At 53.4% G+C, this 14,078-nt stretch overlaps 5 protein-coding genes across 5 annotated transcripts; 4 read left to right on the plus strand and 1 right to left on the minus strand.

Annotated features, from left to right (window-relative positions):
• Positions 1-1,639: 1,639 nt before the first annotated feature.
• On the plus strand, positions 1,640-5,615 carry LRP88_05088 (uncharacterized protein; the record flags this gene model as incomplete). The annotated part of the gene is made up of 4 exons (XM_083241650.1): positions 1,640-2,047; positions 2,550-4,578; positions 4,634-5,128; positions 5,179-5,615. The coding sequence occupies 4 exons, from the start codon at positions 1,640-1,642 to the stop codon at positions 5,613-5,615; spliced, it is 3,369 nt and encodes a 1,122-aa protein (XP_083102798.1).
• Positions 5,616-6,240: 625 nt separating this feature from the next.
• On the plus strand, positions 6,241-6,908 carry LRP88_05089 (uncharacterized protein; the record flags this gene model as incomplete). The annotated part of the gene is made up of 4 exons (XM_083241651.1): positions 6,241-6,277; positions 6,391-6,502; positions 6,618-6,715; positions 6,808-6,908. The coding sequence occupies 4 exons, from the start codon at positions 6,241-6,243 to the stop codon at positions 6,906-6,908; spliced, it is 348 nt and encodes a 115-aa protein (XP_083102799.1).
• Positions 6,909-7,135: 227 nt separating this feature from the next.
• LRP88_05090 (uncharacterized protein) lies at positions 7,136-9,334 on the minus strand (the record flags this gene model as incomplete). The annotated part of the gene is made up of 1 exon (XM_083241652.1): positions 7,136-9,334. The coding sequence occupies one exon, from the start codon at positions 9,332-9,334 to the stop codon at positions 7,136-7,138; it is 2,199 nt and encodes a 732-aa protein (XP_083102800.1).
• A 794-nt stretch (positions 9,335-10,128) lies between these two features.
• Positions 10,129-11,425, plus strand: LRP88_05091 (uncharacterized protein; the record flags this gene model as incomplete). The annotated part of the gene is made up of 5 exons (XM_083241653.1): positions 10,129-10,238; positions 10,301-10,459; positions 10,521-10,629; positions 10,718-11,348; positions 11,409-11,425. The coding sequence occupies 5 exons, from the start codon at positions 10,129-10,131 to the stop codon at positions 11,423-11,425; spliced, it is 1,026 nt and encodes a 341-aa protein (XP_083102801.1).
• A 1,471-nt stretch (positions 11,426-12,896) lies between these two features.
• Positions 12,897-13,892, plus strand: LRP88_05092 (uncharacterized protein; the record flags this gene model as incomplete). The annotated part of the gene is made up of 1 exon (XM_083241654.1): positions 12,897-13,892. One exon carries the CDS (start codon positions 12,897-12,899, stop codon positions 13,890-13,892), a length of 996 nt encoding a protein of 331 aa, XP_083102802.1.
• Between the last annotated feature and the right edge of the window lie 186 nt (positions 13,893-14,078).

Genomic DNA, 14,078 nt, shown 5'->3' on the forward strand with positions numbered 1-14,078 from the left:
CATGGTGGTCATGACGAGGGAAGACCACGCTTCCTAGCTTCCTAGATATCGGCAACCAACACAATTGAGCAGCAATCCCGGGTCCAAACATCCATGCAACGCTGAATGTTGCGAATCTGAGGTTTTTTGGTTGGGGACAAACAAGACGCCATGGCACGGGCGAGCGCATGTAAGACGAAGGCACGCACGCGCGCGCACGCACATACGCACGTCCAGAAGGATACGGAGTAGTACGTTTTGAAAGAAGGAAGCTGTTTATGCAGGGCTGGAACATCCTAGCCTGGACAAACTCAGCAGCCCGATGCCATCCAAGACAGGACGACCGAGCGTCAAATGCCGATTCTCGCATCCGGGGATACTACTCTCAAGATTTCGACTAGCAGTTTGAAGATGACGAAGCTTTCGGATCCTGGGGATAGACAAGAGAAAACTTGGAAGAAGCGGTGGATATTCCTATTCCTGGCTCGGCTTTCTCGCGACGGAGGTTTCGAAACTCGTCGGCCCCAGGTTGAGAGACGGAAAGCCCCTCCACTTTACGCTGCATTCCTTGGGCCAGGCCCACAAACTCCCGCAGCTTCCAGTGCCAGGTTGAGGCTGAGGCTCACAGGTACGGTTAGAGAAGGATCTGCCATGGCCAGTTTTCAGTTTTAGCAGCCCGAGAAAGGGCTCTGCTCTGGCATCCATGGGACCCGACGGGCGGGCGCATGGATAGCTGGTCCATCACCGGGGTGGGCAATATATAAACCAGGTTCCTTGGTGATGTGCCGGTGCAGAAGCTGGCTCTGGACGTACGTGTTGTATGCGAGCGTGCATCGACGCGAATCGAATCGCAGATCCTCCCCCGTCACCTCTCTTTTGCCAGGTGCCACGGCCCACGATCCTCCCAGGTTCAAGGACCACGGCCCACCGTCCTGGCCTCCCAGATACCCGCGCGCGCGTGGGGACTGTTGCACAAGAGGGAGAAGAGAAGCGGATAAAGAGGCCTAGGAACGGGGAGAGGGGCAGAGGGCGGATTTATTTGCTGCACGGGATTGTGCGCCGACGACCTGAGACAGCCGCTTGAACTCCTGGGAAGCATTATATGCTGAGAATGTACGTACGTGGACTGACAGGCGAGTGGAGGGCATTTTTCCATGTCTTGACGAGAAGGACGGGGGTCGATGATAACTATGGCCTTGCCCCCGTCACCGGCGAGTTATTTTCCTTCCTGTCACTGCAAGATTGCATTCCCCATCCATACACTTTTTGCCCATACATACATACATCCATACATGCGCCGGAACCAACAAGACGGGTCGAGTTATTGTCGACGGAGCCCTGAATGCGCGCCGGAGCCAATCCTGCTCGCAGCCGGCAGGGCGAACCAACGCAGAGAACATCTGACTGACGGCGGTAGCGATTAGGAAAACACGGAACCTTGGCTTGACCGACTGATACAAAGCAGCAGCAGCTCATCTCGGTCGTGTCAAATCCCGCTCTCAACTGTGGGCGCTGTCCCACTTTGGAGGTTGGCTGCCATCGCCACCATCGCCGAAGCCGATCCGAACCTTCGGCGGCGGATGCCCGCGTTGCGCCGGGGTTTGATCTCCATTGCTGTTGCTGTTGCTGTCCCTGGAGCGCAAGCGGCGTCTTTACGGCGATGCCACTTACCAAATCTAGGCCGTCTCCGCGGCCAGCAGCGAGCAGTACTTTCAGTGACGCCGCTGGCAAGTCATTGAGGAGGGACAGGAAGAAGAAGCAGAAGGACAGATCGGCTGAGAATAAGATTGCGCCGGCGCATCATGAACGGCAGCGATCCCGGGCGCTGCAGCCCCAGAGCGCCATGGGCGTCACCACAACTATAACGGCGGCTATGAACGACGACAACGACGGCGAGGACAGCGCCGAGGACGACACCGAAGAGTCTGGCGCCATTGGTGCATCCGCAGCGGGGACTGGCCGTTTTGCCAGGCCCGACTACCTGCTTCAGGGTCTCCTTGCGCGGGCGAGGAAGCGCGTCAAGGAGAGAGGTGGACGGGTAAATGTGGCCGAGGGTGATGGGGAGCGTGTAAGTGAAAGAGAGGTTTTTCTTGCTCTACCTGTTAATAACCGCTGAGACATCTCATCTTTTGGTGGCATTTGATCCCTGACTCGAGGGGACCTGGCGTCTCCCTCCCCTCCCCTATGGCGCACCATCAGGCCACCCTCAGCCCAGCCAACCAAGCCCTGGAGCAAGGCCAGTCCCAGGTCCGGGTGTCGCGTGCCAGGACGATCCGCTGCACCTTCTGTTGATGCTCAGGTCATGCCTCGCTCGATGGGGGGGCTATGGGCTCAGGTCGGTGCGCCTCTTGCTGTATCCCGCAGCACCATGCCATAGAGTATGGATACCGGAGGTCCAATTGGCCTTGTGCCGGTCTAAAGCCTGCCGAGCGTGCATGTTCCCGTTTATCCAGCAAAAGAAATCTGTCATTTTTTTCATCCCTCAATTGTCTCGTCCCCTAATTGTCTTTTTCTCTCCCTCAATTCTTTACTTCTTGAGCGTGCCACTAACATCTCTTGCCTCCTGCAAGGTCGCTTCCTCCCCGCATTCTCCTCCGCCACGCTCCGCTCCTCCCGACCGAGGCTTCCGCCGCCAGGCCCCACCTCCAGTTCCAGCTTCCAACGGCAGATCCCCCCAAGTCCAAGGGACTAAGACACCCTCATCATCACAATCGCCGTCACACTCACCAAGGACTCTTGCTTCCCCGCGTTCACCACCGGACCAGAACAAGCCCCTTCCTCCTCCGCCGCCGAACCCGGGCTCTGAGCCAGACAATGCCAGCTCGTCCCCGTCAAAGCCAAAGCCCACGCCCGTTCTGAAGCTGGATAGAATCATGGCCACCCTTTCCGAGTCTGAGATTGAGAAGCTCTTCTCGGGCGCCCCCCAGTACTTTGCCCGCAGCGAGGGCCATTGCTCTGGCGCCCCCAATCCCAGCGTCGCATTCCCCTTTGACGAGGCATTGGAGATCCGCGACTTGACCGATCACGTCCAGATCGAGGACAGGGCCTGGAGCGGCCTCACTGCATGGCCTCATCTCACCCGCGATCTCAATCATGATGCCGCCGCCCAGAAGAAGGCCGTCGAGTCCCGCAAGGCCCACTTCTTCATCCGCTGTCGGGAACGCCCCAACATGCTAAGCATGCAGGGCCTCGAGAAGGGAACCATGGGTTACTCGGCCGCCCTTGAGCTCGCTGTCGGCGATTCTCTTCAGGAAGAGCAATGGGGGTTTGACAGTGTCGGCAAAAAGGCTCAGGCCATTGTCGAGGCACGCGAGCGTATGCTTTCCCCGCTGGGGTACTTACGCCGCCTCCCCGAGTCAGAGATCCTCGACCGCATCAAGCGCAATGGCGAGTTGTATCGCGTCAATGATCTCCGCAAGAAGACGACTGTCCAGACTTACCAGGACCTCTTTCACACTTTTATGCGTCCTGTCAATTCTGTCGTCGACAAGCGCGACCATTACAGTCTGACCAACCAGATCAATGCCCTCCTTAAGTGTCTTGGTACTGCCAATGTCTGGTTTGACTTTACTCATGTCGAGTGGAGGATCAGGTTAGGCCAGATCCTCTGGGGAGGTGCCGACAACGACGACCTCGAGGATGCCTCCTCCATTCACGATGCTACTAGTGCTAGTGAGCGTGCTGAGGAGAAATACTGGCTTCTCATGCAGATTCTCGTTGCTACCGAATTGCTCATCCGGTTAGACGCCATCACCGAGGGCGAGGAGTATGGCGTCGAAGCTTTCCGCCCCATTGACGTCGTTCACTTTGAGAGGGCTGCTACCCCCATGGTCAAGTGGTCCTTGCATCTTGCCCGAAGCTGGCTTGAGAACGTCGAGATTGAAAAGACCGAGGACTCTACTCCAAAGGGAACCATGACTCCTCCTGGGTCGTCGTCAGGTTGGCTTGGATCACTGGTCAGCAAGTTCACCTTCCGCCAACGTCAGGAGGAGGCCACGCCCGCCACGAACTATAGTTATACCATTAAGGGCCGACACTCACAGCAACAAGTTGACGGTCTCACCCATTTCGCAAAGAAGCTGCGCTGGCCTGGTATTGATACCTACGAAGGCCTCATTGCGAAGAGTGCCCGTCAGTCAATGGGCATTGCACCATCTCCTTCACCTGTCAAGACTCCCAAGGAAAATGGCTCTAAGCGAGCATCGTACTTCGGGGCATGGGACCGGCCGGCTGGCGAGAAGAACGGCAACAAGCCCCAGCCTCAGCGACGGAAGCTCGCTGCTGCTCTTCATTCCTCGGGATGGCTTTCCAAATCATACATTTTTGGATTGATGCTCCCAGGTGAGGGCGTGTATCATTTCTTGATGGCTACCCTCCTCGAGAATGATAAGAATGCTATGGCAAAGTTGGGCCCGTTTGCCAATCTGTGTGGCGGCTTTGTTTACTCTGGCAAGAGTTTCTGGAGCACGTCCTGCATTGTCGGCCGAGTTATTGCAGCTGGTAAAGGATCTGCCGAGTGCATGGGATGGGTCTCTAGCGACATTCTGCCCCTTGGTCTTAACGAGGGTTGGGTCAACATTGAGGTTGAGGAGGTAGCTGGTAAGTTCAACAGAGTCATCAATACTGGGTCACGAGAATGCTAACATGGTATCAGAGGATAATGCCCACCTTGGAAAAAAGGCGAGGCTCTGGGCAAAGAAGCGAGTCGAGCGAGAGTCTTCCATCCTTGGAGATGCCGATGAATATTCGGTTCTCCCTGCCGACTTTATCATCCCCCACGAGAACAACTACTCTACTCCTCCTCCGTTGATGAGCGTTACGCTGCGATCCCTAGAACTGCTCGCTCCCGCCAACTCTATCCAGGCTACGCCTTTCGCCAAGTCGGCTTCGCTCGCGGGCTCCAACATCAAGGACCCTGAACTTCTCTCGTTCCCCGCCAACATCAATTTTGGTGTTTCGATTGACGGATTTGCGCCTGAGGATTTCTCGTTCTCGCTCTCTTACGATATTAACTTTGTCACCGCGCACCCATGCTCACCATCGCATCGCGTTCGCTTCTTAAAGTCTCCGTCTAGCCCAACAATTCAGCAGATTGATGTCTCTGGTTCCGATATGCTGGGCAAGAGCTCTCGCCCGGCACACAGGACAGGTATGGATCAATTATTAATCAACTCATCACCATAACTAACCAAAGCCTAGGCCATCCCTTACACAAGTGGTACAACTATACGGTTATGCACATCTCGGAGCTCCTGAAGAGACAGCACGCTCCACTGTCGGAACTCCTTGCTGTTCCTCAGACTCACCGTCGCTCGCCTTCGCGAATGGGCAGCGAGCGTGTGCTTGTCATCGATTGTATCACCAACCTTTCCGAAGTTCCTCAGTCTCCGACCATCGAGAGACTCACCTCAAAGTACAACATTGTTCAGCGACGAGGCAGTTTCCCTGCCGCGGAGCAGATGCACTTTGAGTCACGAAAGCGACAGTTTGGCTCGGACATGGAAATCTTGGTCCGAGCCCTCTGTGCTCAAAAAGGCTGGAATGCCATCATCAGCCGGCGCAAGAGAGGATGTCTGGCCTGTGCGATTCGCGAGGCCGGGGCGTTGCAGTGGAAGGTCATCATCAGGGTGGAGTAGGTCAAGTCCCTCTTCTGACTTGGCTACAAGCAAGTGCATGTTTCGGCGTTTTTTCTATGGGATTGTCTTTTTTTGAATTTTGGCGCGGGACTGTATGGAACTGAGCGAATGTTACGGGACTGGCTATGGGTTATGGGTGGATGGATTGTGATGATCTGATGTATTGCTGATGTTGATGTTGTCGACGCAAGTTTTGGGAGGATACCCGTTGTCATGTATATACACGCTCATGATGCAGCGGCGTCTGTGTCGACCATTGTGTTACGCTGCCTGGTGCAATCCCCCCTCGGAACAGGCCCCGTCGAGGGCTCTATAAAAGATGAAATAAGTGTGTCTCGAATGATAAGTCAATTGCTTCAATCACCCTTATTGTATTGTTCATGATGCAAGTCTTGGTGGATGTCGTTTTGTGGGGGCATCAGACCCATTTCCTATTTAGGTAGGTGTCAAGAAGTGACGCCACACCTAGCTGTATTTAGTATAGCGCATTCCCCACACGAAATGCCACAGCCACAGTTCGTCAAGCCTCCCCCATCTCAACTCAACTCGACAGGTCGCAAGCAAGCTAAACTGCGACAACCTCCAATCTCCATCTCCGTCACCGTGTTCCTTTACAACAGCAATCATGGCCCCCACAAAGGATGCTCGACGAGCTGACCTGAGTGAGTTACCGCCCGTATCTTTCGAGATTTTCTCACTTCTCCTACCCGACGGAGAATGAGTCCAGCGCGATGCGATTCCGTGATGCGACCAGGAGCTAACCCAAGGACACCAGTCGTCCCCTACCAGGAGCCCAAGGCTACGGGCGACTCGACCGACTTCTCCTCGACAATGTCCACGACTCTGCCTATGGCCGCCATGTTTACGCGAAACAAGCTTGTGGGATGGTACGTGGGTTGATCAGTCTCCCCCTGAGGATGGAGAGAGGTGGCGCGATGGTGTCGTCCCGCGATGCGACGATTGATGCACGAACGAGATACTAATGAGTTTGGAATCGATTAGGGCTGCTGTTGTCTTTTCCATTCAGAGCTGGCTGGGTGAGAGTGAGGAGTCTAAGAAGAACTCTACCACACCTGGATACTTTTCCGTCGGCATGTCGAGTACGTTTATCCAACTCTCTAAGCGCGACACGCAAGAACTGTTGATTGGTTCCGCTGTTCGTAACGAGGAGCTCACGCTAACAAGGTCGCAGTCATGTCCCTCGCTGTTACCTACCTCCCCATGTTCCTCCCTCCTCCCGGGGCCAGGTCCGCCTCCGGCACCGAGGCCCCCGCTCCTGTTCCTGTGGCATAATTACGACGATTTATTTTGGGGAGACTGCACACAATAGGAGGTTAATATGTGGAAAGGAGTGCGAGAGGCTGGGCTGGTCCATTGGAGTTGAGCATCACGCCGGGTTGGACAGCCCGGATAAGGCTGTGGGTGGAATACGTGTAATATGAGTTCTTGTAAGAATAAAGAACATTCAAGTCCATCATCGTTTATTTGACCTGTGCAAAGAGTTTGCTCAAATCTATGTTTCATGGTAGCAATTGCAAATCCATAATCTCCTTCCTTCTCTCCTTCAGCTGAATCTCCATCCTCCCCGTCTCAACTGACCTTGACATGCCATAGACCCCAGCGTCCTTGCCCATCGCCTTTACACAGGATTTCAACTCGTCATCTCGTTTGAAATCTGTCGACTCGAGAATCTGCCTCGTTTCGGGAGAAGCCATTTGGGAAACAGCCTGCCAGATATTCCCAAGCGCAGAACCCCTCGTCCGAGAAATGAAAAGCACCATCGTGATGCAGACCAGCAGGAGATGGACCGCCACTAGGCAGAAGACGATGAGAAGCCCTGTCCACCGTGACGGGGTGATCCTCTCGGTCGAGTATATCATCTTGGTGGTTTGCTTGTAATCAAAGTCTGGCAGGAAATCATAGTACTGCATCTGGTACAGTCGAGTCATCAAGGCCTGCACCGCCCGGGCCGGGTCCTCAGTCTGCTGGATGATACTCTGAAAGACGGATGAGTGAGTCGGGTGCGGGAACTCCATCGAGCCCATGGCAGTGGTGGTCATCCAGGAGTCGCTAAAGGCCCAGGAGAATTGGGAGATGGGGTAAGATGAGGTACCCGAGGCCGATAGAGCGGTAGGGCCAAGGGGCATATGATAGGGTCTGTTACCTTCGGGAAGGTGAGAGCCTACGGTGAGCTCCAAGATACCGCGATCTTCAAAAACAGCTCCGATGCCCATCTGGTGGAGGATATCAATCTGGTTCTCATGACCTGGTCCACGGCGCCAGTCTCCAGTAGGCTCGGATTTGATACCGCGGCCAGACATGGTGACATTGTACAGTCGCGGTCCAGCATTGTTGAAGTAGAATTCGGTAGCACTGAAAACCTCAACTCCGTCGGCATTGATGACCTTTGTCCACAAGCCTTGTTTCTTTGTAGTGAGATTGCGCAGTGCCTCAGGCAGGTCGTCATTACCTGTATTGGTGTCGTTGAGGAGCATAGTTGAGTTGAAGAGCAGGGCCCGGTGGAAGAAATAGGGCCAAAGAGTTGATTGATTCTCGGGCGTAAACGTGTCGTCAATAGAGTAGTAGAGTGTCAGCGGCCAGCTAGGCGGCGAAGAGGCATGCCAAGTATCGAGCAGTCGAGCCTTTACTGGACTAGGCTTGTAGGCGCCGGCGAGGGGCTCAAACTTCAACTTCCAATCCAAGCTGGGAGGTACGTCGGCGAGGACGTTGAGGCTCATCTCACCGCCGTTATCCGGGTCTTGGATGCGAGCAAGAGTCAAGTTTCGAAACTCTGGGGCAACGCAGATGGTCCTGAAGTTGGTGACGGCGGCAGACCCAGAGTAGAACTCGAGTAGTCTCCTCGAGTCTACGTCTTGGAAGGGCAGCATGGAACGGTATGTATCGCCTGTGTCGCCCTTGGTAGAGGGGGCACCCTCGCTGTCTCTGGTTTCGGCGAATCGCCAGTTGGCCACGGGCCTTGACTTTACGACAGACGTTCCAAAATATCGATACTCTCCCTCTGTGGAAAAGTCGATTCCCACCTTGGCCGTGACAGAAGGCGATGCAATCAAGCTGGACCTAAAGTCAGAGAGGAGAATGGTCGAGGTAAAGGTTGAAGCCAGACTAATAACCAGAGCAGTCGCTACCAGTAAAAGGTGCAGTATAGCTGAAATACGGTCCTCTCTGGTGGAACATCGCCTTAGAGCCGGGGGCAGAAGGTTGAGAGGACTTGATCCCAGGGCTCTCTCAACAGACAACATGGCCGTGTCGACGAGTGAAGCACCTGACGTTTCCAGCATGATGGCTGCTACTGCCGCTACCACGAATCCGTTTTGCAAAGTCATGACGATACGGATCGCAGCAGAGCAAATGGTGACAACTTGGGGAGCCCAGCCGTGAAAGACGATGGTCTGCCAAAAGACTGGCTCTTTACGACGCTCGGCGAGTTGAGCGCCCTGCCAGAGAAAGACGAGGATCGCCAATGAGGCGAGAATGGCTATGGTACCGAATATTATTGCAGCGATGCTCGCGAGTCCAATCCTCTTCCAATGTTGCCTCCAGCTCTGGCGTTTTGGGTCCAACGACGAGGAGCCAGATGGTATCAGACGGTCGCGGACCTCAGATTGGCGACCAGGAGGCTCCTCACATGTACAGTTCATGTCTGTTTTGACGACATCTTGAAGCGTTTGGTATTGAATAGACTTGTCGGATGTTGACATCGTATGATGTAAGCGTGTCTCGATATCACCGTGTTCAGTCAAACGCGGTAATGGAGGTGAGTCTGAAGGAAAGCAACGATGAACCCGTCCAAAGGGGTAGACCTTGAGAGAATCAAATACAATACAATACAATACAATACGTCAATTGATGTAACGATCGACGTTGATCATCTTTGATGGGCTGTGTAAGCAAGCACTCATGGGAGCAGGCCGGCGGTGCATGCATATTTCTGCAGCCACAAATAGCCACCACCAACAACAACAAGGTGAGGATGGCACTTGGCAGACGTATACCAAGGTTGCACAGCATCGAGAATCGGAGCTGAAAGAGGAATGCAGTAGTTCCACCGAGTTCAAATGTGCAACTCTTCGGTTTGTCTCTCAGAATTAAAACTCCAAACTCAACGCACAAACAAGCATCGCCAACTCTAGCAGAGGCATCCTTAATGCACCCCTGCACCCAGCCACACAAGCTAAACGGTCCAGCAGCCCTCCCGCGCCTTAGCTCTTAGCAGGTAGCCATTCAGGGTTGCAGTGAGTTCAGCCTGGTTTCCTCTTTGGACATGGCCAATCCTTCGGGCAGGCATAGGATGCATAGTGTGGGTATTATCGCCAGGTCTATATCCATTGAAGTCGCTCAAGCTGAGAGAAATATGCTGCCGCAAAGACCCGTGATGCATTAGCGGAGAGTCAAGATGCTACTCGGGGGCTGGGTCGAGCGTTCCCAAACTCTTCCCTCGATTTGACTGTTTCTCTTTTGCGTTGTTGAGTTTCTACACCTCACGACACCCACCATGGTCGCGATTCTCGAGAGTTCAGAGCCTGGGACTGTCCTGAGCTCAGCTGGCCAAGGAGATCTCATCGGATACTACACGATATCGTCGTCGTCGGATACGTTGTGGTCGTTCTTGATTTCGCGACTCTGCTGACCAGCCAAGTTGGTACGGCATACTGCCCTGGCTCTAGTACACTTCGCGAGCGTTCTGGCTTCTACTACTGTGAAGATGGGTTTGAGGTAGAGGGAGGAAGTGTCTACGAGATAGGCCGTTCTTGCTCTGGCGACAAGGTCCTAGTAGAACGCTTCACGGGGCGCGAGTCAACGGGATCGACATGGGCTCGCCAGTGGTGCGTTTCTCAACTAAACTGTATCCGACGGTGATGGATAGATGCTAATCGCTTGAGATAGCACTGGCGACTTGGGTTGCGAAACAGCTTACATCTTGGAGGCATGGTCGGAGAGGGGATCGGCAGGGACTCTAATCACCTGCCAGGACTCTATCGGCATTGAGACTTCAGTCGGCGTCATGTATCTCACTGAGCCGACGCGGCTGCCTTCGACTTGGAAGGATAGTTGGGGTGCAGTTGCAATGTCTACTGACCCAGATACCACCAGTTACCGAGACGTTAAACCCCAACGATGTATCGCAAACTTCAACCTCGGCGATCCCTTCGAGCACGGGTTCCGATCCAGAGCAGACCGGTGGCGGCGGCGATAACAACGGGAGCGACTTGAAAAGCGGCGACACCAACACTGGTCTTATTGCCGGTGTTGTCGTTGGGGTGGTTGTCGGGATAGGCATCATCATAGTTGGAGTATTCATATTGGTCCGTCGAAGGAAGAAGAGAAGCCCAGATGACCCAGAAAAGTCACAGAAGGGCTTCATGGGGGTTCTTCGACGCATACCGAGACCAACCGTAACATGGTCACGTCCGCCAGATGAGAACAAGGGACCCGATAGCGAGGTTATTCAAAAGGCAGAGCTGTCAACCGGACCAGAGACACAGGCTAAAGCCAAGACAACGACAGACCTAGAGACTGCTGAGCTGGAGACGAGAGAGAGGCTTGGAGAGTTGGGTGGAACAGAGGTACAGCAGGGACCATTTGAGATGGATGCGACACCGGTTCCCAAGGAGGCTGCTGCTGCTCAAGAGGCTGAGGAAAAGGTTGAAGAGGCAAAGACGAATGATACCCAGGAGGATGCCAAGAAGGATGCCAAGACTAGTTGGACTAGGGGTAAGTTTGGAGTTGAGAGTCATGCAATGTTTGAGTTTGGCCAGCACTAACTAGTTTCAGGGGTTTACAGTTGTTAAAGAAGATTCACGACGACAATGAAGAAGACAACAATCTACAAATAATATAAAGATGAGGATATCATGGCAACGTCTCAAAAATCATTCAATTGATCATGTCGGATCTGTATCCTAATTGGGCTGGCCACAGCTGGTGCTTGAATTCTAGGCGCGTAGGCGAAACCGTCTTTCCACCAGTCACGCCGTGGGTATGTTTCACGGCCTGAAACCTTGACCGTCGCGCCCCTGCAACAAGGAGTCATTTTCGCCTCTTTCTTTTCTCTCCGTCTTTCTGTCCTTTCTCCTCTTTTTTCTCTCTTTTTCTCTCTTGTTCATAATTAATCAATTCTTCCTCTTCTATAGCCCCTGTCGGCTCAATCAATTTGGCTTTTTTGCGTTTCAGCTGGTTCTGTCATCGCGGGCTTCACTTATTAATCCACCCATCACGCCACCAACCACCAACAACTCAATCACCATGAAGACCACACTCTTTGTCACTCTCCTCTCGGCCACTGCCTCTCTGGTCAGCGCTGGCATCGTCATTACGCCCGTCTGGGCCAACCAGATTGTCGAGAAGCTCTCCGGAGACTGCCCATTCGGTGAGGTTACGCCTCAGGGCTGTGGGTACGTGCAACATGTCTTCTTTCAAAGTCTGTAATTGCTAACTTTGGCCAGACCCAAGCGTGGATGAAAGAAAAGAGACTTGATAATGGACAATGGGTGTTGGTGTTTGGCGCACAAAGCATTCTTCAACTGTGGCAGCTGCCCTCTTGCATTCAAGCATGGTCAAATAATGGTTCTCGAGACAAATAGACGCTGCATTTTTACCTTTGACTGAACCACACGTCTTTACACATGTCTTTACGGTTAATCATTGATGCCAGAAACTATCAAATCACTGGCCGTCGTATCTTCAAAGAGCCTGGAGAGACTTGATAAGCCAGCCTCCAAGCGCCCCGAGTCTAACTCTTCCACTACCAAGTCCTTGGAGAGCTTCCTCAAAGGCCCAGAATAAAAGGCAATGTAAATTAGCTGCTCGGTTAGAGGCGACGTGACAGAAAAAGAGCCAAGGGGAAGGACAAAGAAGGTTGGCCAAGATACCCTTGTTTTGCAACCATTCACCGAGGAAAACGGCGGGTGCATCAACATAATGATCTTCTAGCTTTAGTAAGGGCCAAGACGAGAATAAAGATTCGGGTTTCGAATGTGTGCATTCTTTGAGTCAGTAGTATCGTTGCATCCCGTACACATCAGAGCCCTGTCACACAAAGAGGACAAGATGTTGAAGGTTGCAAGTAAGCACGCAACAAAGAAAATCGCCATTAATTGACCGCAGAGCAAAGACTATTCAAGAGTACAAAGCCAGTGTCTTATTGTATAATCTATCATCTATAAGTTTTGACTTGACCCAGGGTCAGCAGATATCTCCATCCATCCACCAACATTTACCCACCCACCCTACATCTCAACACCAAAAACACTATTCACCACCATGGCAGGAAACAGCACATTGGCAATAGAACAGTACATGGAACAGATGAATGCTTACATGGAATGTCTGAAAGCCTACACTGAAAATAAGAATGCCCACTATCGCAAGCAGAACAAGAAAGATCTCTACCTCGAGCTATTGGAACGCTACAACACCATGCCCATCTACATCACAGATCCAGCCATCTTTAGAGGGCAGTGCGCAACCGCCATGAGCGAGGCCTCCGGCCCTGAAGAGTTTGTCGAGATGATGGCCGACGTCAAGGAGAAAAACATGGCCGAGGCCGTCACCTATGTCCAGGACAGGCTCGCAAAGAAAGGCGGCCGCTGCCCCGGCCTGTCCTGCCTCGTTTCCATGGATTCCATGTTGGATCTCGCAGGCGTTCCTGCCTACGAGGGTGCTTTCGAGAGTGATTCACCCACGCTGGAGGAGCTTAACCCTGAGTGGCTATCCCACATCTCGGCCTATCTCCCGGAAAGGAGCGAGTACGTTGGTGGCCTCCCACCTGATTACTTGAGCTCGGATGAGGACTCGCAGTCTGATTACTCGGAATCTAGCGGAGACGAGGAACCCGGCAAGCCTAAGAAGAGTCAAAAGCGCGGAGCATCTCGGTCGAACACAGGCAGCCTCTCAACTTCAGCCAGCACCGAGGGACGCACCCTCCGAAATGGCAAGCGAACACGCACACCCGACGATGCTGATACTGTCGTGGGCGAATCCCCCAAGAACAAGCGCCGACGAAAGGGTGAGACGGCCAGCACCAACAAAAGTAGCAACAGAAGCAGCAGCAGCAGCAACAAAGGTAGAAACAGAAGTAGCAACAGAAGCAACAGCAGCCATTCAGCATCCCCTCCCAGGCCCGCGTCGGCCCCGGCCTCAGTAGGCGAAGCTGACCTCCTGGATATGGGAGGCTATCCGCAGCTGAGGAGATCGGGTCGTCTGAACAGAATCACAGGCCGGAGGAGCCTGCCTCCGAGACTGGACTTGGCCGCATAACTAGCGGACAGAGTCTACGGCGGCATCTATTACTTGGAGTTGCGTGCGCGGTAGTTGGCGTATCTGCATTTTCTTTGGGCATTTGAATTTGAGTTTGGACCTTTGCATTTAGTTTCGGGTACTGTTTTATACTATTGACAACGTTCATAGAGTCTGGTTAGAATCACTAAATCTGTCGTCACTTTG

The sequence above is a fragment of the Fusarium phalaenopsidis genome (genome assembly GCF_050370095.1).
Source record: "Fusarium phalaenopsidis strain FUZ10S chromosome Unknown contig_32292, whole genome shotgun sequence".
In the NCBI taxonomy this organism is placed as follows: Eukaryota; Fungi; Ascomycota; class Sordariomycetes; order Hypocreales; family Nectriaceae; genus Fusarium; species Fusarium phalaenopsidis.